Below are 27408 nucleotides of genomic sequence, written 5' to 3' on the forward strand. Positions count from 1 at the left end.
TACTTTATTATAGTAACACAACACTAGATTACTTATAGGCAGTCCCCCAACTGGAGGTAAGTACACATTATATATATTGGCAAGAATTTGTGAAAAATAGTTAGGACCCTAGGGGAGGACCAAACCATAATAAAAAATAGTGGAATGCGAAGTGAAGTTCCCCACCCAAGGATATGGAGTCATTAGAGGGAAGCTGGAAGAACTAGAGATCCCAAGAGGTGCGTACCTAAGTGACCCCCAGCGACCAGGAGAGCCAGAGGTAAGTACTTGATCTTCACAAGGACTAACAAGAGGGCTTCGAAAAAGGATTGTGCATGAACTTGGCCAGTCTAGAAGAAGCCAAAGGTGGATTCTGGAAGAAGAGGACCTGCAAAAGAAGGAGACAGAGCTAAGTCCACAATGGAGTGCCCAGCCGGGCAGGAGCGACTACCCACCCTTGTGTGGATGAGATCCAGGTCAATGGGGGAAGAAGAAGACCAGCTGTGTAGTCCAGGAGCTGCAGGGGAGTCCTTGGACTGGACCAGATAGTGTTCTGCGTGGGTCGTCGGGTCGCAGATGGTTAGTGGTTTAGGAGAACGGCCAGCAATCCTTGACAAATGCAAGAAAAAGCAAAAGAAGAGTTGCAAGGCTGGAGAGGACCAGCAAGGTCCAGGGGACTCGACCCTTATAGAGGAGTCAGGGCGGACCCTCAGCAGCCAGGAGAGTCAGCAGAAGCAGTTGTAGCCCCCACAGGCAACCTACTGGCTGCAGGCACAGTAAGTTGCAGTGAGGCCCAATCAGCACACGTGGAGAGGAGTCCCACGTAGCTGGAGCAGCAGAGAGGAGACTGTTCATTAGCAGGATGAAGTGCTGGGAATACTCAGAGCCTGGAGATCCCTTGGAGCAGAAGACAGCAAGCCTTGGTAGCTGCAAGAGTCACAGTGCATAGAGGTACTGTACTGCAAGGAGAGGCAAGGGCTCACCGTCTCCCAAGGTGGACAGCGGGCAGAGACGATCAAAGGGACCACTGATGCAGGATCCACACAGTTTCAGAGGAGAGCAGATCCATGCAGCCGGATGTCATTGCCGTAGGTGCCTGCAGATGCAGGGGAATGACTCCTTCACTCCAAGGGAGATTCCTTCTTGCTTCTTCGTGCAGGCTGATGTCTCTCCAACCCTATAGGATGCACAGCCGAGGAAATGTTTCAGTTGCTGGAAAGAGCCAGAGAAATAATTTTGCAAGATGAGGTTGTCTCAGGAGTTGCAGTCTTGTTGGTTCCTGAAGAGTTCAGTTGCGATTCCACTGGCCAGAAGTAGAAGTAAACGATGCAGAGGAGTCCTAGTGGAGTCTTACACATCGAATCTGGGGACTCACCCACAAAGGAGTCCCTAAATAGCCCTAAAAGTGGGTTTGGTCACCTTGCAAGGTGACCAACTATCAGGATGACTCTCTGATGTCACCTTCCTGACCTGGCCACTCAGATGGTCCCCGAGGTCCCTGCCAACCTTGGATTCAAGATGGCAGAACCCAGAGACCCTCTGGAGGAGCTCTGGGCACCACCCTGGGGCGGTGATGGACAGGGGAGTGGTCACTTCCCTTTTCCATTGTCCAGTTTCATGCTAGAGCAGGGACTGGAGGTCCCTGAACCGGTGTAGACTGGCGTATGCTTAGAGGGCACCAAATATGCCTTTCAAAGCATTCCAGTGGCTTGGGGAGGCTACCCCTCCCAAGCCATGCAACACTTATTTCTGAAGGGAGAGGGTGGTACCCCCTCTCCCAAAGGCAATCCTTTGTTCTGCCTTCCTGGGCTTGAGCTGTTCAGTCAGCAGGAGGGCAGAAACCTGTCTGAGGGGTGGCCGCAGCTTGGGCTGCCCGGGAAACTCCAGAAGGCAGGTAGGAGCAATGCTGGGGGTCCTCCAAGGAGCCCCCAGAGTGCATGGAATCATACTTCCAATACTGGTAAAAGTATTGGGGTATGATTCTGACATGTTTGATACCAAACATGCCTAGGTTCGGACTTACCATTACGCAGCTGGACATAGGTAGTGACTTATGTCCAGTAAACGCATAAAATGGCGTCCCCGCACTTATGAAGTCCAGAGCAAAGGAGCACCTCTACTCATGCAGGTTTGTCCTCACACACAGGGACCTGCACCATGCCCTCTTGGGCTAGAAGGGCATGTCATAGGGGTGAATTACAGTGACCTGGTGCAGTGCCCTGTAGTGAAAGGGTGCATGCACCTTTTCATGCAGGCTGCAATGGCAGGCCTACAGACACTTTTTGCATGGGCTCCCATGGGTGGCACAATACATGCTGCAGCCCATGGAGGACCCCTGGTGTCCCAAAGCCCTGGGTACCTAAGTACCATATACTAGGGACTTATAAGGAGACACAAGTATGCCAGTTGTGGAGTGCCCAAAGGTCCTAGGCAACCAAAATTTAGGGGGGAGAGAGCACAATCACTGGGGTCCTGGTTAGCAGGATCCCAGTGAAAACAGTCTAAGCACACTGATAGCAGGCAATAGGTATGGGTAAGCATGCCAAAAAGAGTGACTTTCCTACAAAAACAAGGTGAGACAGAAAAAACAGCAAAGCCTTTGGAATCATATGATACTTGATAAAGACTCTGTTTCTCCCCTTGCCTTCTAGTTTAGTTGACTATCCCAAACTGTATTTATATTTAGATTAGTGGTTTAATTTATATCTAATTTAGAGGTTTCTCCCAAAAGATACTTATATCTAGTGCAGAGATTTGTCCTATATTTATTACTTGTGCAAATTTCAGATGTTTTTTAGTGACCTTGTGACTAATTTCTGAGTATAAGGCTCACTTTTGGTGAGTGCTAAGCGTTAGTTATTGAGCTGAGGTACTTGATGTAAAATTTTGCCTAAAGGATTTTGTGGCACATTTTGTGCATCCTATTTCCTGGGCCGGTAGAAAACATTTTTAAAAGATATAAAATGGTGATTATGTTCTTATAGATTTTATCACTAAATGTTTGTGAAATTACGACATACTCTTTTGCATATTTTGGTCCTTCCCCAAAAAAATTATTAGTGTGTAAACTATAGGAAACCAAACTTGTATACTTCCCAGCATAACATTACTCAGAAGTACTCAGCCAATCACCCTTAGAAAGATGAAGGGCCTCATTATTCAGTAGGTCCAGCATGGATGTTGGCAAGGCACCCACGATGGTCAATTTTATTAACTGGACAGTGGCCATCAGGGATGGGGTCTCTCCATGGACTAGTACACGTATGAGCATTTGTGGATACCATGCATTTACTTATGCCACTATACACACACACAAGGTGTGGCTTGCTTCAGTGGATTGCATGCATTCTCCTGATGTACTAGCATCCTTGTGGAGTTATTAACTGTAAATCCATCCATCTAGATGATATAGTGAACCTTGATATTCTGTATTTACAGGGCACCATGCTCTCCAGCCTAATCTTCAGTATAAGAGCATTACATATTATATTATTTTTTTATTTTTGCTACTGTAGGCTACATGACGCAAGACAATGGGTTCAGCAACTGCGGCCTAGCGGCGGATGCAACTTGCTTGGCGCTGTGAAGAAAGCGCTTCTGGTACCGGAACTGGATTCCCTGGTGATCATTGCCGGGAGTTGGTGAGTTTCGTGTTAGTACTTGATGTGCAGGATCTGTTAGGGTAAACCTTCCGTAGTAGTGAGTGTTGTGATAGGAAAGAGCCTTTGAGCATAATACGGATATCAGAGTGCATACTACAAAGCAGTTCTATATCATTTTGTCTGCCATAGGGATCTGACAATTGTAGCTAAAAATGCAAGCACATGAATCGATGAAAGCTACCAACCCTGGAAAACTGTAGTTACTTGTGCTTGTGGCAAATTTCTCTTGCAAAAGAAGACCCATCATGAAGTAGTGCCCAGGGTTATAGATTGTGTCCAGCTTCAGCAGTGCTTAATTTATCAATAAAAACGTGCTGGTGCCCAGAGCTCTCCTCTGAAACTCGGGGCTGCTGCAATTCAATGTGCGAGCACAGAATAGTGAGGCAGCTAATCTTAACGTCATCTCCGGCGCCTTATCTTAACGTCATCTCCGGCGCCTTTATTCTCTTTACAGCCACTCTCTGCCCCGTCAGTTCACTCTTGCAGCGTTCTGCTTTCTCCCTTTGTGACGCTTTTTCGTGTTTCTTTTCCTCATCTTTCCCATATGTTTTGCTCGCAGTAAATGCCTGAGGCAGAAAAATAAGTGCCGGACCTCAAAAATAAGTGCCCGTGCCCTGCACCGGGAACCACCGGCTCAAATTAAGCACTGAGCGTCAGCTGTTTTATTAGAATGTTAATCATTCAACAATGGCTGCGTCAGCAGAGTGATCAGCCAAAAAGAAAGATATGTCTTAGTCTCAGCAGCTAATTGATCTACCCCGACCACTAGCGTCCTCCTAACAATAACAAACTCCAGCCCCCTTTCCTTTGGTGTAGCTTAGTTCCCACACTGATCAATCTGGCTCATGTAAATTTCAGTCTACTCCTCCATCCCTCTTTGATTTTCTGTTCTTTCCGTTTTTATCTTCCTGATTTTTACTGTAGATGTTTCTATACAAAGCATCATTGTGATTGCAGATGTCATGGTTCATTTGTATTGGTGGTCGCTGGTGGGGGCACCCGCAATTCTCTTGGGGCGCCGGGATTTATTTTTCCTCATCACACTCTGAGCTCGAGAAAGGCAGGAAGGGGCGAAAGAAGAAGAACGTGAAAGAAAGTAAAACAGCAGCAAAGGAAGAAAGCAGTGATGAAAAGAACCTTCAAAAGATGAAATGTAGGGTGGTGGGTGCAACACAGCCGAGTTATTCGGCAAACCTGGCACTGCAGCGCTGGCAGTGGGCTCCTATTTGTTTTTTATTTGTTTTACAAATTAAATACAGTGCTGACCCAATAGCTTCCTTCTCCCAAAATCCACCGGAGCTGACCTTAGAGTGACGTGTCCAGATTGCCCAGAAAAGCCTCTCCTAATACATTGTTATTACTTACGAACATTGGATGCTACTGGCAACTCCCTGTTATACACTTTAGAAGAACAAATAGAATCACATCTTCCTGGAAATCCTCATAAACAATATGTTCAATGGGTAACTAGCCTTGGAAATAAATAAAGATTGTAATAATATCAATATGTTATTACCATCTTCACTTTAAGAGGAGTTTTCAGCCTCTGAGAAAGATTGGGATGCCAGATTTGTGTGAGTTCATTTGCATAAGGGAGCACTGCTAAATAGAAATGGAAATGTGGGAAAACAAGCTCCCAGGTAGTCAAACGAAGAGAACTTGAACTAAGGTTCCAATATCAACTCCCTTGAAAAAAAAGCATCGGATGTAAATTAGGAGCGTCATTGGAGGAAGCATTAACCACTATTAGCAAACAAAAGGTGCAGATGAGAAAATAGAAATACATCTTGGTCAAAAGTGGAAACGGAAATGTGAGACAAATGAACAATTCTAAGTAAAAAAAAACAAGACGATAAAAAAATGAATGATTGGGGTTATATAATGAGAGAGTACCCGGAGTGAGGAAAACAAATATTGATATATAAGAAATACAGAGAGTAGTCAAAGCAGCGACAGGCAGATAGGAATGTCATTAGCATCACTGAAAAACGACAACCCAAACGAGGTTAACGTGAGGGGAGAGGTGTATATAAAAATAAGGGGAAACAGCACAGAACCCTGGGAAACCGCACAGATATTCATTTTGTTGCAGGATAGGAAAAAGGAGGCATGGACAATAACATCATCTGGTTACTCAAGGAATGACCCCTTTGTGTGCTAAGTCCATGTGAATTTGACAAAGCCTTGTATGGGCTCAATGCCTTTGCTTTGGATATAACGAGTGGAATAAGGTTGTTCGGTTAACTTAATGAATGTATCTGTAAAAAGCATGTCAAAGGCTCATAATTTAGGTGGCTCATTTTGTGATGACAAAGTGTCAGCAAGTATTTTCCTAGAAGTGTAAAAACAGAATTTTTATTAAAGACCAAAGGGGTTTACATTATTTGAAAATTGCTTTAATGCCACGCTCTCAGCAGGATGATACAATAATGACAAACACGTGTTGCTAGGCAGCTGGATTGTTTGACAGATACACTTAGGCTCATGAATGCTATGTGCAGTCCTTTTATACTGCCAGTGTTACTGTAGAGAGGTGAGCTTGAGGGGTACTTGTGAACGAAAGAGAAAGACAAGTGTCACCAAGGATAGACTGCAGGGTGGCATACTACATCAGGGGCAAGGAATATTACTGCCAAGATGCTCCTACATCAACAGACTAAGACATAACCCACAAAATGTGAAGTGACAGCAGAGCGAAACAGGTAAAGACGCACTATAATTGAAGAAAACAGTGCACATTACCTGTCATGACGAACGCCCAAAGTTGGAGAAGAGGGGGGATTCTATGAGCTTTTCTGGTCTTTATAAAATCCTGATTTACTCAATTAACCATTAGAAAAATCCCCATTTCATATCAAGACTGGTGGTCCATCCTAAGTACAAGGTCAGAGTATAGGAACAAAGGTAGGCCTAGTGTGGTCTGTGGCTTTAACATAAAAGCATTCGAAGGTTGAACCCTGTTGTGATTTGCCCTCTTTAAGTTCCAGTGCTTAACGTGTAAAACAAAAGCGTAAGTGCAGGGGCACAAGCCTGTGTTTAGGCGCTTAAGAGCCGAATGCTAAGGCTGAGTAGTTTCAATTGCACTTCTAAATGGCTTACAAATCAGAAGGACTAAAGGCCACTGTCCCCCTGGTAGAGAGAGCTCCAAAATCCTTGTGACCAATCCTAGTTTTCAGAATTATAGTCCAGAACCGGGTTGGTGGGGCAGGTTGGGGGTGAGTAAGGGTGAAAGCTGTTTGAAAAGGCTTCCTGAAGCAAGTGAAAACATCTAATTGTAGTTTGTGTCCCCATTAGATCAATATTTTAATCTCCCTGGATAGGTATAAAGAGTAACTATTGGGTACTTAAACAGTTTTATAGTATCAGTTATAATAAATGTATCTATGTATTTACAATTGCTTGTCAATCTAGATGGAGCCCTGAAAATCATGGGGCTTTTGTGAGAAGGTACAAGATCGTGTTTATGAAAGGCAGGATTAGCACATTTGGATGACACAATTACAGTACATATTTAGATTTTATGGACATAAAGGTTACGTGATTTGACTGGGATCAAAGAATTTTCAGTCAAATGCTAAGGCCAGGAATCGAACCCTTGACCCCAGGTTCTAAAGGCAGTCCCTTAGTGTAGGGAAATGGCTCCTTTTTGCAGTTACCCCCCACTTTTTGCCTGATATTGATGCTGACTTGACTGAGAGTGTGCTGGGACCCTGCTAACCAGGCCCCAGCACCAGTGTTCTTTCACTAAAAATGTACCATTGTTTCCACATTTGGCACACCCCTGGCACACAGATGAGTCCCTTGTAAAAGATACCAGTGGTACCAAGGGCCCTATGACCAGGCAAGGTCCCTAAGGGCTACAGCATGTGTTGTGCCACCCTAAGGGACCCCTCACCTAACACATGCACACTGCTGTGGCAGATTGTGTGTGCTGGTGTGGAGAAAAAGGCAAAGTCGACATGGCACCCCCCTCAGGGAGCCATGCACACAAAACACTGCCTGTGGCATAGGTAAGTCACCCCTCTAGCAGGCCTTAAAGCCCTAAAGCAGGGTGCACTATACCACAGGTGAGGCCAATAGTACAATAACTTACATGTTCTTTTCACATTTACCTTTGTAATAACAGGTAATTTAATTTAATTAATTGTGCTTAAGTGGGAGGCCTCTTCAGGGTACTAGTAAAAACAAAACATGATCATAAACGTCTTAGACCCCCAGCATGTGGTTTATTTATGAAAATATGCACTGTAAATCACATATTTACATGCATATGTAATGCCCTTTGCTACATTTAGGAAACGGGTCCCCTGTTTGCAGTACCCCCCACACTTTTTGCCTGGTATTGATGCTAACTTGACTGAGTGCTAGGATTCTGCTAGCCAGGTCCCATATCCAGTGTTCTTTAATTAAACTGTGCCATTGTTTCCACAATTTGCACACCTCTGACACACAGATAAGTCCTGTGTTAGAGAACCAGTAGCACCAAGGGCTCTGTGGCCAAGGAGAGACCCTAAGGCCTGCAGCATGTATTGTGCCACCCTAAGGAACCCCTCACCAAACACATGCACACTGCCATTGCAGATTATGTGTGTTGGTGGGGAGAAAAAGACAAAGTCGACATGGCATCCCTCTCAGGGTGCTATGCCCACAAACCACTGCCTGTGGCATAGGTAAGTCATCCCTCTAGCAGGCCTTACAGCCCTAAGGTAGGGTGCACTATACCACAGGTGAGGCCATAGCTGCATGAGCCCTTACTGTGCCTAAGTCCCTTTGTAGACATTGTAAGTGCAGTGTGGCCATATTTAGTACATGGGCTGGGAGTTTGTCATTACGAATGTCACAGCTCCATGATGCTTCACAGAATACTGGGAAATTTGGTATCAAACTTCTTGGCACCATAAACCTACACTGATGCCAGTGTTGTATTTATTTTAGAATGCACACAGAGGGCATCTTAGAGATGCCCCCTGCATCTTACCCAACCCTCTAGCGTAGGGCTGACCGGCTTGCCACTAACAGAGAAGTTTCTGACCCTGTGGGGTGAGAGCCTTTGTGCTCTCTGGGGTCAGAAACAAACCCTGCCCTGGGTGGAGGTGCTTCACGCCTGCCCCATGCAGGAACTGCAACACTTGGTGGTGAGCCTCAAAGGCTCAGGCCTCCCATTACGGTGCCTCAGGGCACTCCAACTAGTGGAGATGCCTGCCCCCAGACAAGGCCACACTTTTGGTAGCAAAAAATTAAGTAAAACACAGAGGAGGGACCACTGCAGCTAGGACCACCCTAAGGTGTCCAGAGCTGAAGTGACCCCCTCCTTGCAGAATCCTGTATCTTGTTTTGGAGGAGAGGGACCAATAGGGACAGGAATGTGCTCCCCCTCCCCAAAGGGAGAGGGCACAGGAAGGGTGTAGCCACCCTCAGGGACAGAAGCCATTGGCTACTGCCCTCTGACCCCTGTAACACCCCTAAATCCAGTATTTAGGGGCACCCCTGAACCTTGCTCACAAGATTCCTGGCAACCTCAAGAAAGAAGAAAGAAGAAGGACTGCAAAGCTGACTCCTAGCAGTGAAGACTCACAATGACAACTGACTTGGCTCCAGCCCTACCGGCCTGTCTGCAGCTTCAAGACTCCTGCTCTGAAAATGAGACTCATCCTGCAGGACCACCGACCTCTAGAAACCCACAGAGGACTGCCTGCTCATCAGAGGACCAAGAACCCCTGTGGACAACAGCCCTGTCCAGAAGAAACCCTCCAAAAGGACTCCAGAACTGCCCCACATCCGCAAGTCTTGCACACTCTACACCCGACGCTCACAGCCCGGATCCAGGTGGCCCACCAGTCCAGCGAAGGGTTAAACCCTCTTGGCCAACACAACAACGCCTGCAGCCTGAATCCAGAGGACCCCCCTGACCATGACTGAATCCAACAAAGAATCCCACTGCCCAAGGAGACCCCTGAACCCGCAGCCCTCTGGCCTTGGGAAATCCAACCGACGGTGCAGCAACATATAGCTGCCACCTCTCTTACTTGCCCAGCCTTTGGTTTTCCGGAACCCACCCCCTGAACCTAGCCTGCAGACTCTTTTGTGAGCCCCAGGATCCCCCCATTGAAAAGTTTTGGGCCATCAACTCTGTGTTTCCACTCTGCACCCGGCCGTCCCTGTGCAGCTGAGGGTGTGTTTTTGGTGCCTACCTGTGGCCCCACCGGTGCTGACCTAAACCCCCAGGCCTGTGTCCTGGAACCACGGGTACTCACCTGCAATTTGTTTTCTACTGAACACCCCCAGTTCTCAAAGGGTTCCACTGAAAACCTGACGCCCCAGGTTGCTGGTAGTGCACTTTTGGGGTCAATCTAAACTTTGACCTGTGGACATCCTAACTCCCGAAGACTGGAATCGTAAGTCATGTACTTACCTGTTTAATGTGCTAACATTTTTGCCCCCAGGATTCTATTGACTCCTATGAAAAATTAAACCTTTGAAATTGAAACATGTTACTTGTAAACTGTGTTATCTGCAAAACCCAAACGAGGTACATTTGACACATATGTCTGATGCTTACTTACAATTGTACTTACCTGCAAAAAGAGCTTTTGGTTCTAGTAATAAAGTAACAAAATATATTTTTGCTTTATAAAAACAATTGGCCTGGAGTTAGTCATTGAGTGTGTGCCCCATTTCTTGAATGTGTGTTCAACAAATGCTTAGCACTAACCTCTGGTAAGCCTAACTGCTCAAACACACTACCACAAAAGAGAGCATTGGTATTATCTACTTTAGCCTCTGTTAAACCTCTGGGGAACCCCTGGAATCTGTGCACACAATACCTCATTTTGGAATAGTATATACAGAGCAAGCTTCCTACACTACGATTTTACCTCACCTCTCACTGTAAAGGAAGGCACAATAATGTTGTGACAGCACTTATTTTAATGAAGTAAAACTGATTTATATTGCCTATGTTGATTTTTCCCTCTTTTATTTTTAGTAAGTCATGCTGCCTGCTTTTGGGTACTCAGTGGATAGCAAGCTTAGGTTTACAATCACAGAAATTGTTGCCATTAAAGGAGAGTAGACCACAATCCCTGTGATTGCTTTCCAAAATGTTTTTTTTTTAACAGCAGCCCGCGTTCCGTAAAGATACCATGCTTTAAAATGGTCGAAAAAAAATCAATTTTGAAAAGCTTTAATGAGTGCAAGCTGTGGTCCCATGGACTCCTTCTGAAGCTGCCACATTGATTCACAAACAGGAAGGGGTCCAAATCAGTTAGCTGCCCAATTAACAGATCAGTGGTTTGAAACCAGAGTTACGGGTGCAAACCATTACTACATATCTTACCAACTCTCAGTTTAGTAGGAACGCTCTTAAGACTTTCCTTCCCAATTGCGATTCAATATGGATTTCTAAACCCATTTTGTAATTCGGATTTCTGAATTGCTAAGTGGTGTTAATACATCTGAAGTGATTTAGTGGTCACAAACCATGCACATCAGGGTTTTGCGAAGTGGTCTATCAGGCCCTACGTTGCGTGTCATCTCATATCCTCATAGAACTGCTCATTTGAACCGGTCTCTACCAATAATTTGGTAAACCTGGCTCTTTAGCAAGCAGGAGGTTCATGAACAGCGCATGCCCAATACCTTCCGCACAGGTCACTGAGAATAAAGAAATAATGTGAGGGGTAAGGCGGCATGCCCCAACTAAAATGCGAGGACACCCAACAATATAGTTTGGTCCCCAGGCAGAAACATCCCCAGTAAAGGGATGAATGCGAGAGCAGCTTAAGAATTGTTTAACAAATGTTTCCTATTGCTATATAAAATATAATGATCTGGAAAACTATCGAGAAGGATAAAAAGGACTGGTGACCCCTATTACTAACTATGGATTTTTTGTGTTAAGAATGCATATGTTACTGATTTGAAGTGCAGAAAATCACTAAAGAGCAATAAAAAAGGTGATGCTGAGGGACGTGACAACAGGCACAGGGACATTTGGGTTCGACATCCCAGATGAGAGCATGAACATCGAAACAGGTCAGGGGAAGTTGGGTAAGGTAGCAAGTCAGAAACATTGAGTGCATATTAATTAATGATCATGAATGATGCATCTTTCCCCTGATGGGCACAGAGAACCACAGGCTGGGTAAAGGGACATTATTTGACTTTTGTCCATTGGAAAGTGATGGCTGAAAATCTTGATTTAATTGATCTAGTAGTTGCCTTTGACATTTCACCTGTAAAGTCTGGTCAGGGATGACAATGAGTCGTTGAGGCAAGGCTGGCCTCTTTCTTAGTGGGTTGGTCCCAGCAATCAAACTGGGCCCGTCCTCCCCTGATCCAGAACTATGTTCTTCAGAGCTCCACAGGGTTGTGTGTTACCTTATTCTATCTCCCTTTCAATGGCTACCTGCTTCCAACGGCTGCGTTTCTCAAGGCAGACAAGCTGATTTAACAAATGTGTATCAATGCCAATCTGCTAGGGGTGCAACTGGATAGAGTGGAGGTGATGGAACAGCTTGAATGCACGATTGTCTCACTGACATAAGTGAACATTGGTTCTCCTCAAATGGTTTCAACCAAGCCCTTCCTGTGTGATAGCAAGAACGTTACTAGGGGTGTGATGATAACTTTAGCAAGCAGACAGTATGAGAAACAACTCAGAGAGGGACTCCTATGAGAGTGGCGATCTTGTCTATGCTAAATTCTGGCAATGCAATCTATGCCGGGATTGCTGCATATTTTCTTCAGATATTAAGACCAATCCTATGCGATTGTCTGAAGGCATCACCAGGATACTGCACCAAATAGCCTCTGGAAAATTATGCATTTACTCTTTTTATTTTGTTTTTACTTATTATCCCCCGGAAGCCGTAATCCAGCAGTTCCTCTGATCCATACCACACAGGAAACATACCTGTTCTGAGATGGTTGCCTTCATAACATAAAACTTCAGAACCAACACATAACACTTATTGTACCATACAATTACATGCATCCCTTTCTGCATTCCAGCCAATCACAGGCAATTTAACATCAATACAGTCAACAATGAAAGAGGCACCAAACAGTGCTTCAAAGCCTATCTTAGAAAGTTCACCGATGCTTGTTGGGCAACCTACGTTGGTCATCAATGGGGAGGGCAAGTCTGCCACCACTTAGGAGAGATGGTAGCGTGGGCTTAGGTTATGCTATGCCGCAGTATGTGAGGCTAAACTTCAGCAAATAAAAGGTGAGCACATTTTGAATTCTGCAGTCGCTGTTTTGTGTGAGTAGTGTTAAATGTAGATATCTCATGTATTCTGTCCTGGCGTGACTGTGACCAGCTATGAAAACCATGCTGCCCTCACTGGAAAGGCATAAGTTGCAGCTGCATGTATGGAACGTGCGAACAAGTGTGTGTGTATGTATGTGTCTGCCTCAGAGTGTGTGAGCAGGGTGGTGTTTGTGTGCCTGTCTGTAGGATGTATGAACAGAAATATGCTTGTGACATGGCGTGCAGGTGCAAGATGTGTGAGCATACTTGTGTACATGTATCTTCCTGCAGGATATGTCTGCAGGTGCATCCTACATGTGTGTGCTGGAAGTAAGTGTGCATAGTGCTACTGGGTGTGTTGTCAGTTAGTTGTATATGTGTCTGATACTTTTCAGTGATGTCCTACTGATGGCTTAGACTAGTAAGAGCTGGGAATGCTAGAGACTAGGTATGGGGCATCAAAGCTGCCTTTCACGTATGTCAAGACAGATCCTTTCACTGGTGGTGCCTGCAGTGGCATCACAACTTTATACACCAGTGCAGCCAGAATATCTCTCAATTATTCTTATCCTTTCAATCCTGTGCCCAACTGATACCATCCACTGCATACTAGGTTTTAAAAAACAGGCCCAAGTGGCAACATATAAAGAGAATCAAGGAGCATGACAACACAAATGTCCAATGTCCTAGTAGATTTCACTTCTTAATGATGAGAATAAACTAATGAGGTAAAAGTGAAGATACAATGCAGGTATTTGGCCTCTTACCCCTAATTTCATGATGCAAACACATTGTAATAATGGGCAAAGAGTTAGTAGTTGAAATAACCACACTTTTCAGTCTGTTTGTTGTCCTGTTTTAATGGAATTTATACTTAAAATGCATTTTAAATATTGAATGTATCTGCTAGCAGAGAGATTTAATGTTCCTTTTTTCAACAGTCCAGATCAAGCTGCTGAGCTTCTGTCTGATTTCATTGAACAAAGCACAATTGCAAAACCTCTTCATATCCATACAGTTGCATTTGACTGTTGCAGTCATCAAGCTCAGGTTAGTGGCTGTTTTCTCCTCCCTCAATCTCTGTCTTGTTCGTCTTCTCTTTCTTTATCTAGTAGCCCTTGGCCTTCTTCATCTGATAATGCTATGTCCATTACTGTTTTTTGCACTCAGTGTTGTAGTTAACAAGCTGAAAGTGTTAGTTGTTGAGTTTCATTGAAACATTGTTTTTCATCAAAATTATTTTCACCTGTTTGACATGTAGTGACTGTAGGGAATCTGCCTTTTCTTCATGAGCACCCTAGATTTATCACATTTGTTGTTACTAGCTTTAGAACTCTGCACATTATCCCCTGCTAACCAGTAGTATAGTGCCTGTACTCCCCATCTAAACATGATTGAATTGACATACTCCTAATTGACATCTCTATCTTGCCTAAAATGTCCCTAGTATATGGTACAAAGTGTTCCCAGGGTATAGACGTTAAATGTCACTAGTGAACTACAGCAACTATTGTGTAATTCACTACAATGGGAGTGCAAACATGGCTTCAGGCCAACCATTATAGCCTGACTGTAACAGTGTAAAAAAGTCAATGCAACCAGTCAAAATAAACCCTTTTGACAGGTCAAAGTGTCCCTTTTAAATATTAATGTCACCACTGTGTAGGCCTTGTAGTCCACAAGGCAGATTGCATGGTATTTAAAAGTAGGACATGTAGAAGTTTATTCTTAACATGTCCTTACAGTGACTAGCACCCAAATGCTTTTTTTCACTGTAGGGCTGGATGGCCTATATAGAAACATAGGAAGTGATATTAAATACTAATACCATATCTCGGAAAATGGGACCAGCTAGAAAAATAAGAAAACCATTATTTTATTAGTTATTAAAAATAAAATGAAATGGTGAAGTTGGATTTTTAATAAATATTAAGGAAAAAACTTCCCCCGGCCTGAAGTTCCTGGAGGCTAATTTGCATTGGTTATCCATTTTCTCCCAGCCAGTGATTAGTCCTGATTAGGTGTGAAAAAGGTGGGAAATGCTTCCCAGGAGCAAACAATAGGCTGACTGAAAGGGCAGGGATAACTCCTCTGAGTTGAGCAGAATATGCAGGATGGGGTCTCCTTTCGACAGCACAGTGTAAAATCCAGGCACACTTGAAAGGGAGAGAACATGATGCCAAGACAACTCTTGTGTATCGACTGTCTGGTTGTTGACCCTACTTTTGCCCCATCGGACTGCTGTATAAAGTTTTCTGTGGGTACAGTGTCTCAAACTGGATGTTAGTGTTCGATGTGGGGGAACACTAGTATTAGCAAAGCACACTACCCACTCACACCCCAAGCCCTCAGAGCTCAGGTTTAGTATAGCTGAAGCCTTCGGCCAGCTTGAAAATGCCTTGACACAGAGCACATTGCGTTTGTTTGCAGTAAGGCAAACAGGAACAAGTAGGTAGGTCTGGCCTGAAAAGTTTTGCCCCTTTAGTTAGGGACGAACCAGGAATCACCACTACCCACTAACTAGTGCCAGGCATAAAAATGGAACCTCCAGCCACCCACTTGAGAACACTTTCTGGACCTGCAGAAATCAGAAGAGGACTGAACCTGCTGTTGGTGACCTGAAAGAAGCCCTGTAGGACTGGACCTGTTCTCTCTTGTACACCGGACAAAAAACAAGTGGACTTGAAGGGTTAGTTGGCTGACCTCCTGTGTGGCTATTGGGAGACAGCAGGCTACACAAAGCCTTTTCCTAGAAGTACACCTCTGACCAGTGGCAGCTGGACTGGACCCTGCTGTTGGTCTCTGCCTGATACTCTGTGAGTCCCTGAATGCCTTCCCTGAGAACCTGGGGCCTTAAAAGTGTGGTTTGTCAGGACTTAGGTGTGGCCTTAGATGTGTGTTTGCCTGGTGTACCAGACAGTTACGGTCAGCCTCAAATTCATCCTATGCCCTGGTCTACCATGACCATTGACTATTATTGGTGCTATATGACTTTTGTAATGTTGGTGTCATTTAGTATATTAAATTGTTCTCAAATTTTCATTTTTCTTATTCTGTTTGGGTATTTTATTAAGAATGTTAACATCATTACTGTTTTGGTACTGCACATATTGCCCTAAGTGAAGCCTGTCTGCTCTGTGTCATAGCTATCACAGGATGACCTCACGTTAATTTAGTGATTTTGAGGGTTCACCCTGACAAGGTTGTGATTATTCCTTGAGGTAGGTAGTTACCCACCACAAATAATAATACAATTTCTTAGAGTAACTTTAAAGTTTCTTTTTTTAAAAAAAGGCTTGTAGTTCATGATATTTGTTTGTTCTATACGAAGCGTGCTCTAAAGTATTTTTACACAGTGTCTTCACGCAGTGAGGCATTACAGCAGAAGATCACAGATCCTGAAGGTGGTAATAGTGTGGTAGTGGCAAATAGACACTCAAAGAATCTGGAGTGCCTTTAGGTAGACCTTCAACATGGGAAACAGCTTGTAACATGATGGCCGAACCACGCTCTGCTGTTGGAAAGCAGCTGTTACAACTAATGCAACTTTACCACGTATGTCCTTATAATGGCATGCCTTAAGGAAAGCAGCGTTGGACTTTAAAGTCCAACACATTCCCTACTATAGCACAGACTGGAGTTGGCATAGTAAAGTATACAGCTTCAAAGTCCAGCGCTTTCCCGAAGGCATGTAGTTGAAGCGGTAGGCGTGGTAAAGGAATGCGTAGTTAAGATGCATTTGTTGTAAAACATGTAGAGTAAAACATGTATTGTAAAGGCATGCATTGTTCCGACATACAACCCTTTAATATAGCTATCTGGCCATGTTGCTGTGTCATGCCAAGCAGTGGTCCCCAAACTGGGCGCTGCGGCTCCCTGGTGCGCCATCAAAACTAGCCAGGGGCGCTGCACACAGTTTGGGAGCCACTGGTGTAGTTTTATTTTGTCCGAACTGGACATAGCTCAGTGGTTCCCAAACTGTGTGCGGTGCCCCTGGCTAGTTTTGATGGCGCACCAGGGAGCCGCGGCTCCCAGTTTGGGAAACTGTCTTGGATTTTTGGGCAAAATATCAAATGTAGTTCTTTTTGCAAAACAGGACTGACATTGATGGATTACTGACTGTCCCTTGTTTCGCTGCTCTGCGCCCCTGACAGATTCTTCACACAGTTGTTTGGTGCATGGGCCATACTGAATATCATGTTGTTTGCTTCGCTGGATTCATGCTGGCAACATGTGACTGCACTAGAAGACACTTAGTGGAAATCTACTGGCTGAATTCAGTACCAGAGACATAGACCAATCCTGCATGATGCTGACCAAATTATCTTAATAACAACATTTCAAATTTACGAGGGAAATTAAACCCGAAAAGGAGAGGGAATTAAGGGAATTTGAAATAAATTTGCCCATCTCCAGAGACCTTAAACTTGTAGGACATAGTCCAGTGGAGGAACGCATAAAGATGATATTGGAAGTGACCCCTTCATTGATGGTAAACTCTGAGAATAGCGCTAAGATAAAAGCACTGTCAATCATGTCATCAAGAAGCAGCTCAAAAATGCGAAAATGAGCTGGAACCTTGGACCGCGAAAGCGCTATTATAGTTAAACAGTTCCTCATTTAAATGAATCCGAAACCTAGAGATTCAACAATCTCAAAAACTATGTAATTCAGATACCTTAAAGCGAGAAAGGACCATAATATACTTACGTGGACATGTTGATTGGCAATTTATGTATAACAAAAGGTATGACGTAAAAAATATGTTGAAATGTTAAACTAAAATAATACACATATTTAATTAAAACTAAACATTTTTTATAAATCATTGTGTGACTACAAACCAACGTTCATGAAATAATAAAATGTAACCTTTTCTATTACTGAACGTAGGCTTCTCTAAAAGCTCTAGCGGAACGTGTTGGAGGGCGATACCACTGTTATTCTTCAAAAAATGAGGTGAGACACTGATGTAAACTCCGTCTTCTTTGAAGTTTGTAAATCTTCTAATATTACTATGGTTGCCTGAAACTGTCACTACAAGAACTGCCAAACTGCCGGATGAGCTCTTGTTGTGCATCACTCACCAGTCGCTGTACATTCACATTCTTTCAGGTGCAACGGATTTGGGTAATGCAGTGATAGATTTTTTTCACACACAAAAGTATGCTCTTCCTTTTATAATAGGTATTCAAATATCGCAAATGTAATACAGTGATTTATTTATTTTTATATGGCACGGTTTGTCGATAATGCTAGGAATCACGAACGGTGCCCTTGCCAATAACCTTGTTTGTTTAATAAGCGCTTCACTGGCTACTTTGTAGTTTTCTGTTCTAAACAGATACAATGTTTAAAAAAAAAAAATCAAGAGCGGGGTATTTCGTTTGATCCAACTTTAGATCATGGAAGTAGCACAATCTATGTCAGTCCATGTCAGCAGCGGCTTAGACTTATCTTAAGACTTATCTAGCACAAGTTTGTTTTCCAGTTTTGTGTTGTGTTTTCGTGCTTTTCATTGTGCCATCCACCTGGTTATTGCAGGAACAGATTTATACCAGCAGTGATGTGCAGATGCTTGTTTGTGAATATCAGCGAGCGAGGGATGTTCTCAACAAGATCAAAGAAATGCGGCAGGGCATGCTGGGCAACGCCCTAATCAGCATAATGCAGGAGGTAACATTGTTCATTGGTTTGTGTTTTATTTAGTCTTGCCTTTGGCACAGTCCTGTGTGTTAACGTCCAGTGTACGAGTTGAATTGAACAAATAACAAATAGTACAATTGAAATGAAACTAAGCAAGCAAAAAAAGAATTGGGCAAAGAGCATGAGTGCAGATAAAAGCAATCCCTATGGCCAAAAAGCTAGGGGTAGAAACAATTAAAAATACATTTGTGCTTCAAATGTGTCCTATGCTGCTAGAGGCAGCTACTAAAAAAAAAAAAATATATATATATATATTTATATATTTATATAAACCTAGTGGCAGTCGGCACTACGTAGTCATAGTTAGGACCTAGTTTCTATAGAAAGAGCGTTTTTTGTTTTGCCTATAACTTTGTCGCCACTTGACGAATCTTCACGCAACTTATACTTTGCTAAGTTCTGCTTCTGTCTTGAAAGCTTAGGGGTGTCAAGCGGGGGCCAAGAAAAAGGGGGAGTCCCAAAATGTATTTTCCCCATTCATTTTTCCATAGGACCTTTTGAGACACCTACAGCCTGAACCACTGAACGGAATTACACCAAATTTGGCACAAAGCTAGATTCTGTTACGCAGATTATGCTTTTTGTAATCTGGTGCGAATCTGTTAAGTAGTTTCAAAGAAATTTAAGGCCAAAAATATAGATATACAGGGACACGGATCCTCCGTGGAACCAATTGTCCCTGTGCTGATATCTGATTGGCTGGCAACACTTCAGCAAGCTTGGCTTCAGCCGAGTCCCAGAAAAAAAGTTAAAAAACAAAACAAAAGGGGCCAGGGTAGAGTCACCCTAACCCCTTAGCCCTAGTACTTGGGTCCCTGAGGGACTCCTCCAGGGCTAAAAAAAATCTTTTTTAAAATCATCTGAAAAATCCGTGGATGGATCTGCTGATTTTTCCAAGATTGTAAAGGAAAAGAAATGTGGTCTCCTGCACTTTTTAAAAATTTGCCTATGGGAGGGCTAGGTCCCAGGGGCATCATAGAGGAGGGGGGCGCAAGGGGCCCCCCTCTGTGGGCTTTAATAATCCCCGGGGACCACCACCCCAGGAGCAAAAAATGTTTTAAAGTAAGTGGGGGAGGCTCGATGGCCTCCCCCACAACCCTGGGGACCACCACCTCCCTGGGGCTAACCATTTAATTAATGCCTGTTGCCCCCCGCACACCAGGGACCATCACCCCATGGGGCTACACTTTATGTGGGGGGGCACGTGGCCCCCCCACTGCCCCGGATACCCCCACCTCTCACCCCGGGGAAATTCCAATTTATTTGCAAGGGGCTGCGTGCCCCACCGCTGTCCCAGGGACCCCTACTCCCACAGGGCAGCACTGTATTTGGAGTGGGGGGCTGCAAGGCCCCCCCACTGCTCTGCACACCACCCCATGGCAAATCTTTAAAAAAAGAAAGGAGATCCCTTCTCGTTGGAGGGGGCCACGCAGCTTCCCTCGTGGAACCACTGATGGCCCTTGGGACCGCCACCTCCCTGGGCCGGCTCCTTCTATGTCCCTCGGGTGCCAACCCCCGGGACATAGCTGTTTGCTGTGGCTTGGCTGCAGAGCTGCAGCTCCAGTCAAGCCACAGAAATCACTCTGCTGTTTGACAGCGGGACCTTTAAAGTAGGTCCCGCTGTCAAACAGCAGAGCTTTCATCTCTGTCCCCAGCACGAGATGAAATGCTTCATCAAGCATGGAGCTGCTGTCAAAGCAGCTCCGTGCTTGCTGAAGCAATGGCACTGCAGGGATAGCCTTAGGGCTACCGCTGCAGTGCCAGGTAGCCCGTAAAGGGCATTTTATTATAAATTAAAAAATATATATATCTATGGAGGGAGTGTGGGGGAGCCCTTGAGGGCTCTCTCGCAGTCCCAGATAGCCTATAAAGGGCATTTTATTTTTAAAATAAAAAATAAAAAAGAATTAAAGAAATACATTTATAGAGACCGTGGGGGAGCCCTTGAGGGCTCCTTCCTGGGTCCAGATAGCCCATTAAGGGCTAAAAAAAAAAAGTTAAAAAGAAAACCCATAGCTCAGTGTGCAGGTCACAGACCTTCACACTGAGTATAGGGGGTTAGAGTCCAGCTGGATTCTTTTTACTTATTTATTTATTTAAAAAAATATTATTTTATAAAATAATAAATATGTTTTTGATTTTAAATTGTACACAGATATGTCACTGTAAGTATATCAGACATCAAACCCTAAAAAAACTCTATAACTCTCCCTCACTTTCTTTCTCTCATTCAGTCAGTTTCTCCTACTCCCACACCCACTCAGACACTTATGCACCCACTCTCAGACCCACTCAGACACTCCTGCACCCCTCACAGACCCACTCAGGCAGCCACTCACAGACCCACTCAGACCCTCATGCACTCACTCACAGCCCTAGTCAGACTCTCACGCATCCACTCACAGACACACTCAGACAGTTGTTACGCACCACCTCATTCACTTACTCAGTCTGCCACACTCCCACTCACAGACCCACTGACACCCTTATGCGCCGACTCACAGACCCACCCACACACTGATGCACCCACTAAAACACTGATGCATGCACTCTCACCCCCAGACAGATAATCTGACAGCCACTCTCACCCCCAGATACGCCTTCTCACCTATTCTCACACCCAGAGAGACCGTGAGCAGCTCCCACCACGCATGGCCAAAGGGCAATGCGCAGCATGGAGGTTGGATGGTTAGGGAGGTTGGCCGCAGGGTCTGGCTGCAGGCCGGGTCTTGCGGTCAACCTCCGCTGCACACAGGTGAAGGCCTTGCACGGTGTAAGGTTAGGTGGTTGGCCACTGTGGCCAACCACCGTGCGCAGCGCTGGTTGGTTTAACGTATAGTAATGAAAGTTTATGTCCGTTAAAAAAACATAGAAATTCACTGAAAAAAACAAAGTTTACAGGGCCATTATAGTTAGGAAATAGAATTTAAAAACTCACTGAAATTAATTGAAAAAAACAAAGGTTACAGGGATGTTAAAGTTAGGTTGTCATTTTAAATGTAGAAAACCTTAGAAATTCGTCAGTTAAAGTTAGAGTTATCTCAACTAACTATAACTCGTGCCCTAGGGTAACTATAACTTGTGCCCTCGCCATGCACTGGTAATTACCCACAAATTATGGCACTTATGACATCTTGATTACATCAGTGATAATATGAATGTAACGTTTGCAGTAAAATGTTTGATGAAAAAACTGTGCATGAAGGGATGAAGGGAGTGCAAGATATGTATATATATATATATATATATATATATACATATATATATATATATATATATTTATTGAAAAAAACAAAGGATACAGTGAAGTTATAGTTAGGTTCATGTTTTACCCACACAAAACCATAGAAACTCAGCAGTTATACTTATAGGTATTCTTATGTTAAAAAACTATAACTCATGGTCTGAAGTTATAGTTTTTTCAGATAAGTATAGCTAAATAAAAATTGGGGGCAATTTATTTCCCATGAGGGGTTCTTCAGGGACCCTTCCATGTGTCCTATGGGGTCAAGACTCCTGTATCCTGACCCCTTATGTATTTTTACACTTTATTTTTCTCTCCCTGGCCCAAGCAACAAACAAAATGGTGGCCACAACTTTCCTGTCAGGTTGTGGCCAGTCAATCAGGGCCTTGCTTTTCGCCCATATTCGCAGATCCCTCATGGATGGATCTACAGTGGATCCGTGTCCCTAGACATCTATAATTTTTTCCTTTAAAACTCCAAAACTGCAGAACAGATTTACACCAAATTACAAAAAGGTGTCTTTCTAGACAAAGATCTAGCTTTCTTCCAAATTTGATGTAATTCCATTGAGTGGTTCAGGCTGTACCAAGTTTAAAAAAAAAAAACCATGGGCATTGCATTAGGAAAAAGCATTTTGGGACCCCCTCCTTTTTTTTGGCCCACTCTTGACGAATCACTCCAAAACTTTCCAGACAGCAGCTGAACTAACTTGCGTACTAGTTTTGAAACGTTTGTGAAGATTTATCAAGCGGCACCAAAGTTATATATATATAAATAAATATTCCAACCAGCAAAACCTCCCTCGTTGGGGGCCTCCCATCCTGCAGGGCAGCTTCAGAAGACAGGAACGGAGTAAATTGCACCCACCTTGCACTAGTTCTGAGGAGCCCCTTATTTTGTGCAGCCCCTCAAGCTGGCACCTGAATATAAATATAAATATGTTGCGTTTGTAAAACCTTGAGCCAAGATTTCTGTTCCAGTTGGAACTGGTTAGGTACCAAATGCCAAAAGGCTATGATCGAGCTTTTTAGGATGGAGAAAAACCTCGCCCTGCTCCATTTGCTATGGTGTAAAGGTTTCAGAGGTAGGCACCCCTAAGACCAGTGTAAGAGTGAAACGTATCCGTTTTAAAGACTAAAGCTTGTCGAGATACAATGGTGTCCTAAAATATATTACAGACATTTAAAAAGTTTGGGTTAAAGGTATACACTTAATCGCCCATGAACAAATCAAATACATGTGCCAGTGAAAACTAACGGGGTTATTCTTTTTTGTAATTAACAGCTTCCTTTTTGTAGACTTGTTTGTACTTTTTTTTATACTTAACAACTTCTATTTGTAGACTTATTTGTACTTAAAAAAAAAAAATTAACAACATCTATCGGTAGACTTTTTTGTACTTTTTTGTTTGTTTGTGGCTTGTGCTCTTCAAAATGGTGTATTGGGTTATTTTAGATTTCCACGGAGGTTGCCAAGATGCCGCCAAACAGGTTTCTACCACGGCCTGTGAATCACGATGGACCACTTATTATAGAAAATCCACATTTTCTGCCCAAAACCTCAGTTGAGTGGCTAAAGAAGAACGGATTGAAAGGTATGGAATACTATAGTCTGGTGTTTTTAAAGCATATTTCTGGTGCATTTTTCACTTTGATAGTGGGTGTGCTGGTCGTGGGTGGTGTGGCTGTGAAGGTTCCTGACAGTGCTTAATTCGTGCTAGTAGTTGAGGGTAGTGGGCGCTAGCACTCCTTCTTGGGGACAGGAACTTATCTTTGAACAGCAGGTTTTGGCCCAAAGCAAGAGAGAGAAAGGCAGGGAATGGAGGAAGAGTAATGTAAGAGACGAATGACAAAGGCACAAAGCAGGAATGAAAATGAACCCACAAGAGACAGAGAGGCAGGAAGCGTAAGGAGGTGAACGAAAGATGCATGAGATCGAATCAAACCTACGTACCCATGGGATTGCGCAGCCCTGGCATTCCACAGCACCAATGGCTGACTTCTAAGGAAAACTGTGTCTCCCAGCGCTATGTGTTTTCACATTACAGTGGGTTTCAGGCTATGGGATGAGCTATTAGACTCTTGTACCTGTTCTACTGAATCTCAGAAGCTCTGTTTTTGAGGAGCTGTGAAGGGCATTCTAGTGCTGATTACCTGATTGGCCTTTTCTCTGGCCAACCAACAGTTTTCACTTACCTCCAGCCCCTTATGGGTGCTCACCTGCAACTTGGCCCCACAATTACATATGCAAGTATTTATTTGACTTTATTGCTCTCAGCAGCCGCCTGCAGAGGTTAGTTACATGATGATAAAAATTACATTTGCACAAATTGATGTTGTAATTATAGATGACAACTAGCATTGGCAAAGTTATTAAGTCTCACCTATGCAGATATGAAACATCACAGACAATGAGGTTTGGAGGGAAGAAACAGCACAGAAGACGCAACATGGACAACGAATAACGACCGGGAAGAAGAAAGAAAGATAGTACCTCAATCACAGCAAAATAAAACAATTGGTATTTAATCTATGCTACACACGAAAGAAGAGGCAGTGAAACTAGGACGTGTTAGATAATTAGGAGGCAGCAACTAAAAGTGACAATGAATCAAACCGATGGTAAGCAATGGTTGAGCTCCAATCCCCGTTCAGTTCTCTTGCAAACCACAGCGCATGTATACTCTATTAGGCGAGACCTACATAGCGAGAGAGTGGATAAAAAATATTTTTTCAGTCAAAGTGTTTTTTATAGTAAATTTCGTTGCACACCTTCCACCCAGACCATCCCTAACAAGCAAACACTGAATCAAGATAACATTAGCTGCCAAACAGCAAATCCAGGTGAGAGTCACACCAAGAGTAGGTCAGAATCCTCTGCTGCACCGTATCTACTAACATATATATAACATTCCTGCTCTCTCTCTTGTTTGGCGCACTAGTGGCTGCCAAAGGCCATTGTAGGAAGGATTGTTTTTGTGCAGGAAGGGACACCTTCATGCACAAAAACAATCCTCAGAGGCTTATTTTTCTTTCTATATGTGCTGCAGAATGCAGCACACATAGAAGGAGGAAACCATGAGGAGAAATACACATATTTCTCTTTGTTACACATCCCCTGGGAAGGCAAAGCATTTTAATACATTCCCAGGTTTATTATTGTTAGTAAATTTGTGAATGTGCCAAAAACCATGCATGAATGCATGGGAACACTCATGCTTTATCCACGGAATGCTTTCCCAGGGCAGAGTAACACAAGACAGAAACTGTGTTGCCTTACCTTACTCCCGATTTACTAAAAGTAAGCATGTGTATAGTAGACTTCTAATAGAGACTCCTAACCACAGATTCCTCACCTTTTGAATACCTCCACGCATCAGACTGGACCTGGAAACTCATACAAGAACAACTGTAGGACAGACTTGTGTTTTAGAAAGCATGAACGCATTAGGCTATGGTGAACTAGCAAATGGGGTAGTTATAGGTCCAAGTACAATGGTCATCACACATAGGGAGAGACATCCACAAATAAAGGTGAAGTAAAAGATATGGGAGTGCAAGCCCAAGTGTGGTTGCACCCCTTGTTCATCGCTCACCAGCTCGCTGACATTCATTTTAGTCACAAATTTAAAATAGTGAAAAGCAGTACCGGAACAAATACTAAAAAGTAAAAACAAGCACATAGAACGCAACAAAACATGAGGCCTTGTGGAACTGGCCCTCTATGCAGGGTAAACCCCACGATTTTCACTTACTTACCTCCAATTTTGCTGACTTTGTTTTTGTTTGCCTTAGGACTCTGTGCACTTTACCACTGCTAACCAGTACTAAAGTGCTTGTACTCACTCTCTAACTCATGGCTTGATTGGCATGTACCCAATTGGTATATTTAGTTTACCTATAAGCCCCTAGTAAAGCACACTACATGTGCCCTGTGCCTGTAATTTAAATGCTATTAGTGGGCCTGCAGCACTGGATGTCCAACCCACTTCTGCCCAGGGCCTGTAATTTAAATGCTATTAGTGGGCCTGCAGCACTGGATGTCGAACCCACTTAAGTATCCCTTTAAACATGTCTCAGGCCTGCCATTGGAGAGCCTGTATGTACAGGTTTACACTGCCATGTCAACCTGGCAAAATAAGCCTTTTGCCAGGACTAAACCTTCCATTTTCATACAGGTAAGTCACCTCTAGGGTAGGCCCAGATGGCAGGGTTCACTGTATGTAAAAGCTATGTCATGTACTTTCAAGTTTTTCATTTCCTGGTAGTGAAAAACTCCCAAATTCGTTTTTTCACTACTATGAGTCCTACTCTTCTCATAGGATAACATCGGGGATTCCTTATAACATTGAATAAGCAGTAATTTCCTAATTGAGCGGAGGTAGATCTGTCATGTTTAGTACTCATGGAATTGTAATGACAAATCCTCTGTAATAGCAAAGTCGGATTTATTATTACAGTTTTAAAAATGCCACTTTTAGAAAGTTGCCATTTTCCCGCTCTTAGTTCTTTGCGCCTCCAGCGTGACTGCGGTGAGTGACAGCTGGGCTTTGTGTATTCCTTACAGACAGCCACACACAATGGGAGTTTGGGTATAACATGATGGACCGTGATGGGCCATCCTAACAGGATGGGAGGGAGGAGCTGCCCACAGCCTCACATTTACACCTGAATAGGCTGTATCCTGTCCCCACACAAAGGGCTGCATACCCCCCTGTAGTGTGTCTCTAGCCGAGGCAGGAAGGGTGGACCTCTCTGCACTTCAAAGACATCTTTGAAGCCTCCTTCACTTCAAAGGCACCACTGGGTATACGAACTCAACCCCAAATCCTGTCACCTCAGTACACTTCTGAACCTGTGGATACCTTGCCAGGAAGAAGGACTGCTGTGCTGCTACAAGGACTGCCACTCTGCTGGATTGCTGCTCTGGAAAAATCTGCTGCCTGGCTGTGCTGACCTGCTGCCTGCTACCCTCCTTGCCTAGGTGAGAAGGCCAACCCAGAACCCAGAGTGACTCCAAGGGCCAGCCACTGGTATCCAGATTTGAAGTCTCAGGGACATAAAAGACCTCCATCCAACCCACTTGAGCTCTGCCAGCTGTGAGCCTGACCTGCCAAGTAGTGCCACACCAACCCTGGACCCTTAGAGGTAGATCTTCATGTGCTACTCCAGCAGATCCACTGCATCGCCGCCATTGCATGGACAGAACTGGTGCATCTCTGCTGTTGCCTGGGTAAAACTGGTGCATTGCTTTCAGAACAAGCAGTTCCCTTCGGCCAAGGCTTCTGCTTCCCTGCCGACAACAGCCTCGATGACAACACAGAACTCCACACCGCAGCCACTGAGCTCATTGGAATCAGTGCATTGCCTCAACATCGATGCAGCCGGCTCCTGCACCCGAACTCCATTGCATCTCGGCTTTGACACATCACCACCACTGCATGGCGAACTTCAATGCATCTCCTCGAATGTGTGGGGAAATTCGACACATCTCCTCAACGGCCTGATGCGGAAACACTGCAGTACTCCTGCACTCGGATTTTAAGGTACTTTTGTTCAGCGGG

At 44.0% G+C, this 27408-nt stretch overlaps 1 protein-coding gene across 1 annotated transcript in view; it reads left to right on the plus strand.

Annotated features, from left to right (window-relative positions):
• The window catches only part of VWA3A (von Willebrand factor A domain containing 3A), a 541655-nt gene that overhangs the window by 122659 nt on the left and 391588 nt on the right, over nucleotides 1–27408 (plus strand). The window contains exons 9-13 of the mRNA XM_069210293.1: nucleotides 3495–3620; nucleotides 13836–13944; nucleotides 17788–17853; nucleotides 18439–18570; nucleotides 23301–23439. Coding sequence (XP_069066394.1) covers nucleotides 3495–3620; nucleotides 13836–13944; nucleotides 17788–17853; nucleotides 18439–18570; nucleotides 23301–23439 — 572 coding nt within the window. The remainder of the gene's footprint in view (nucleotides 1–3494; nucleotides 3621–13835; nucleotides 13945–17787; nucleotides 17854–18438; nucleotides 18571–23300; nucleotides 23440–27408) is intronic.

Source organism: Pleurodeles waltl, chromosome 10 (genome assembly GCF_031143425.1).
Source record: "Pleurodeles waltl isolate 20211129_DDA chromosome 10, aPleWal1.hap1.20221129, whole genome shotgun sequence".
In the NCBI taxonomy this organism is placed as follows: domain Eukaryota; kingdom Metazoa; phylum Chordata; class Amphibia; order Caudata; family Salamandridae; genus Pleurodeles; species Pleurodeles waltl.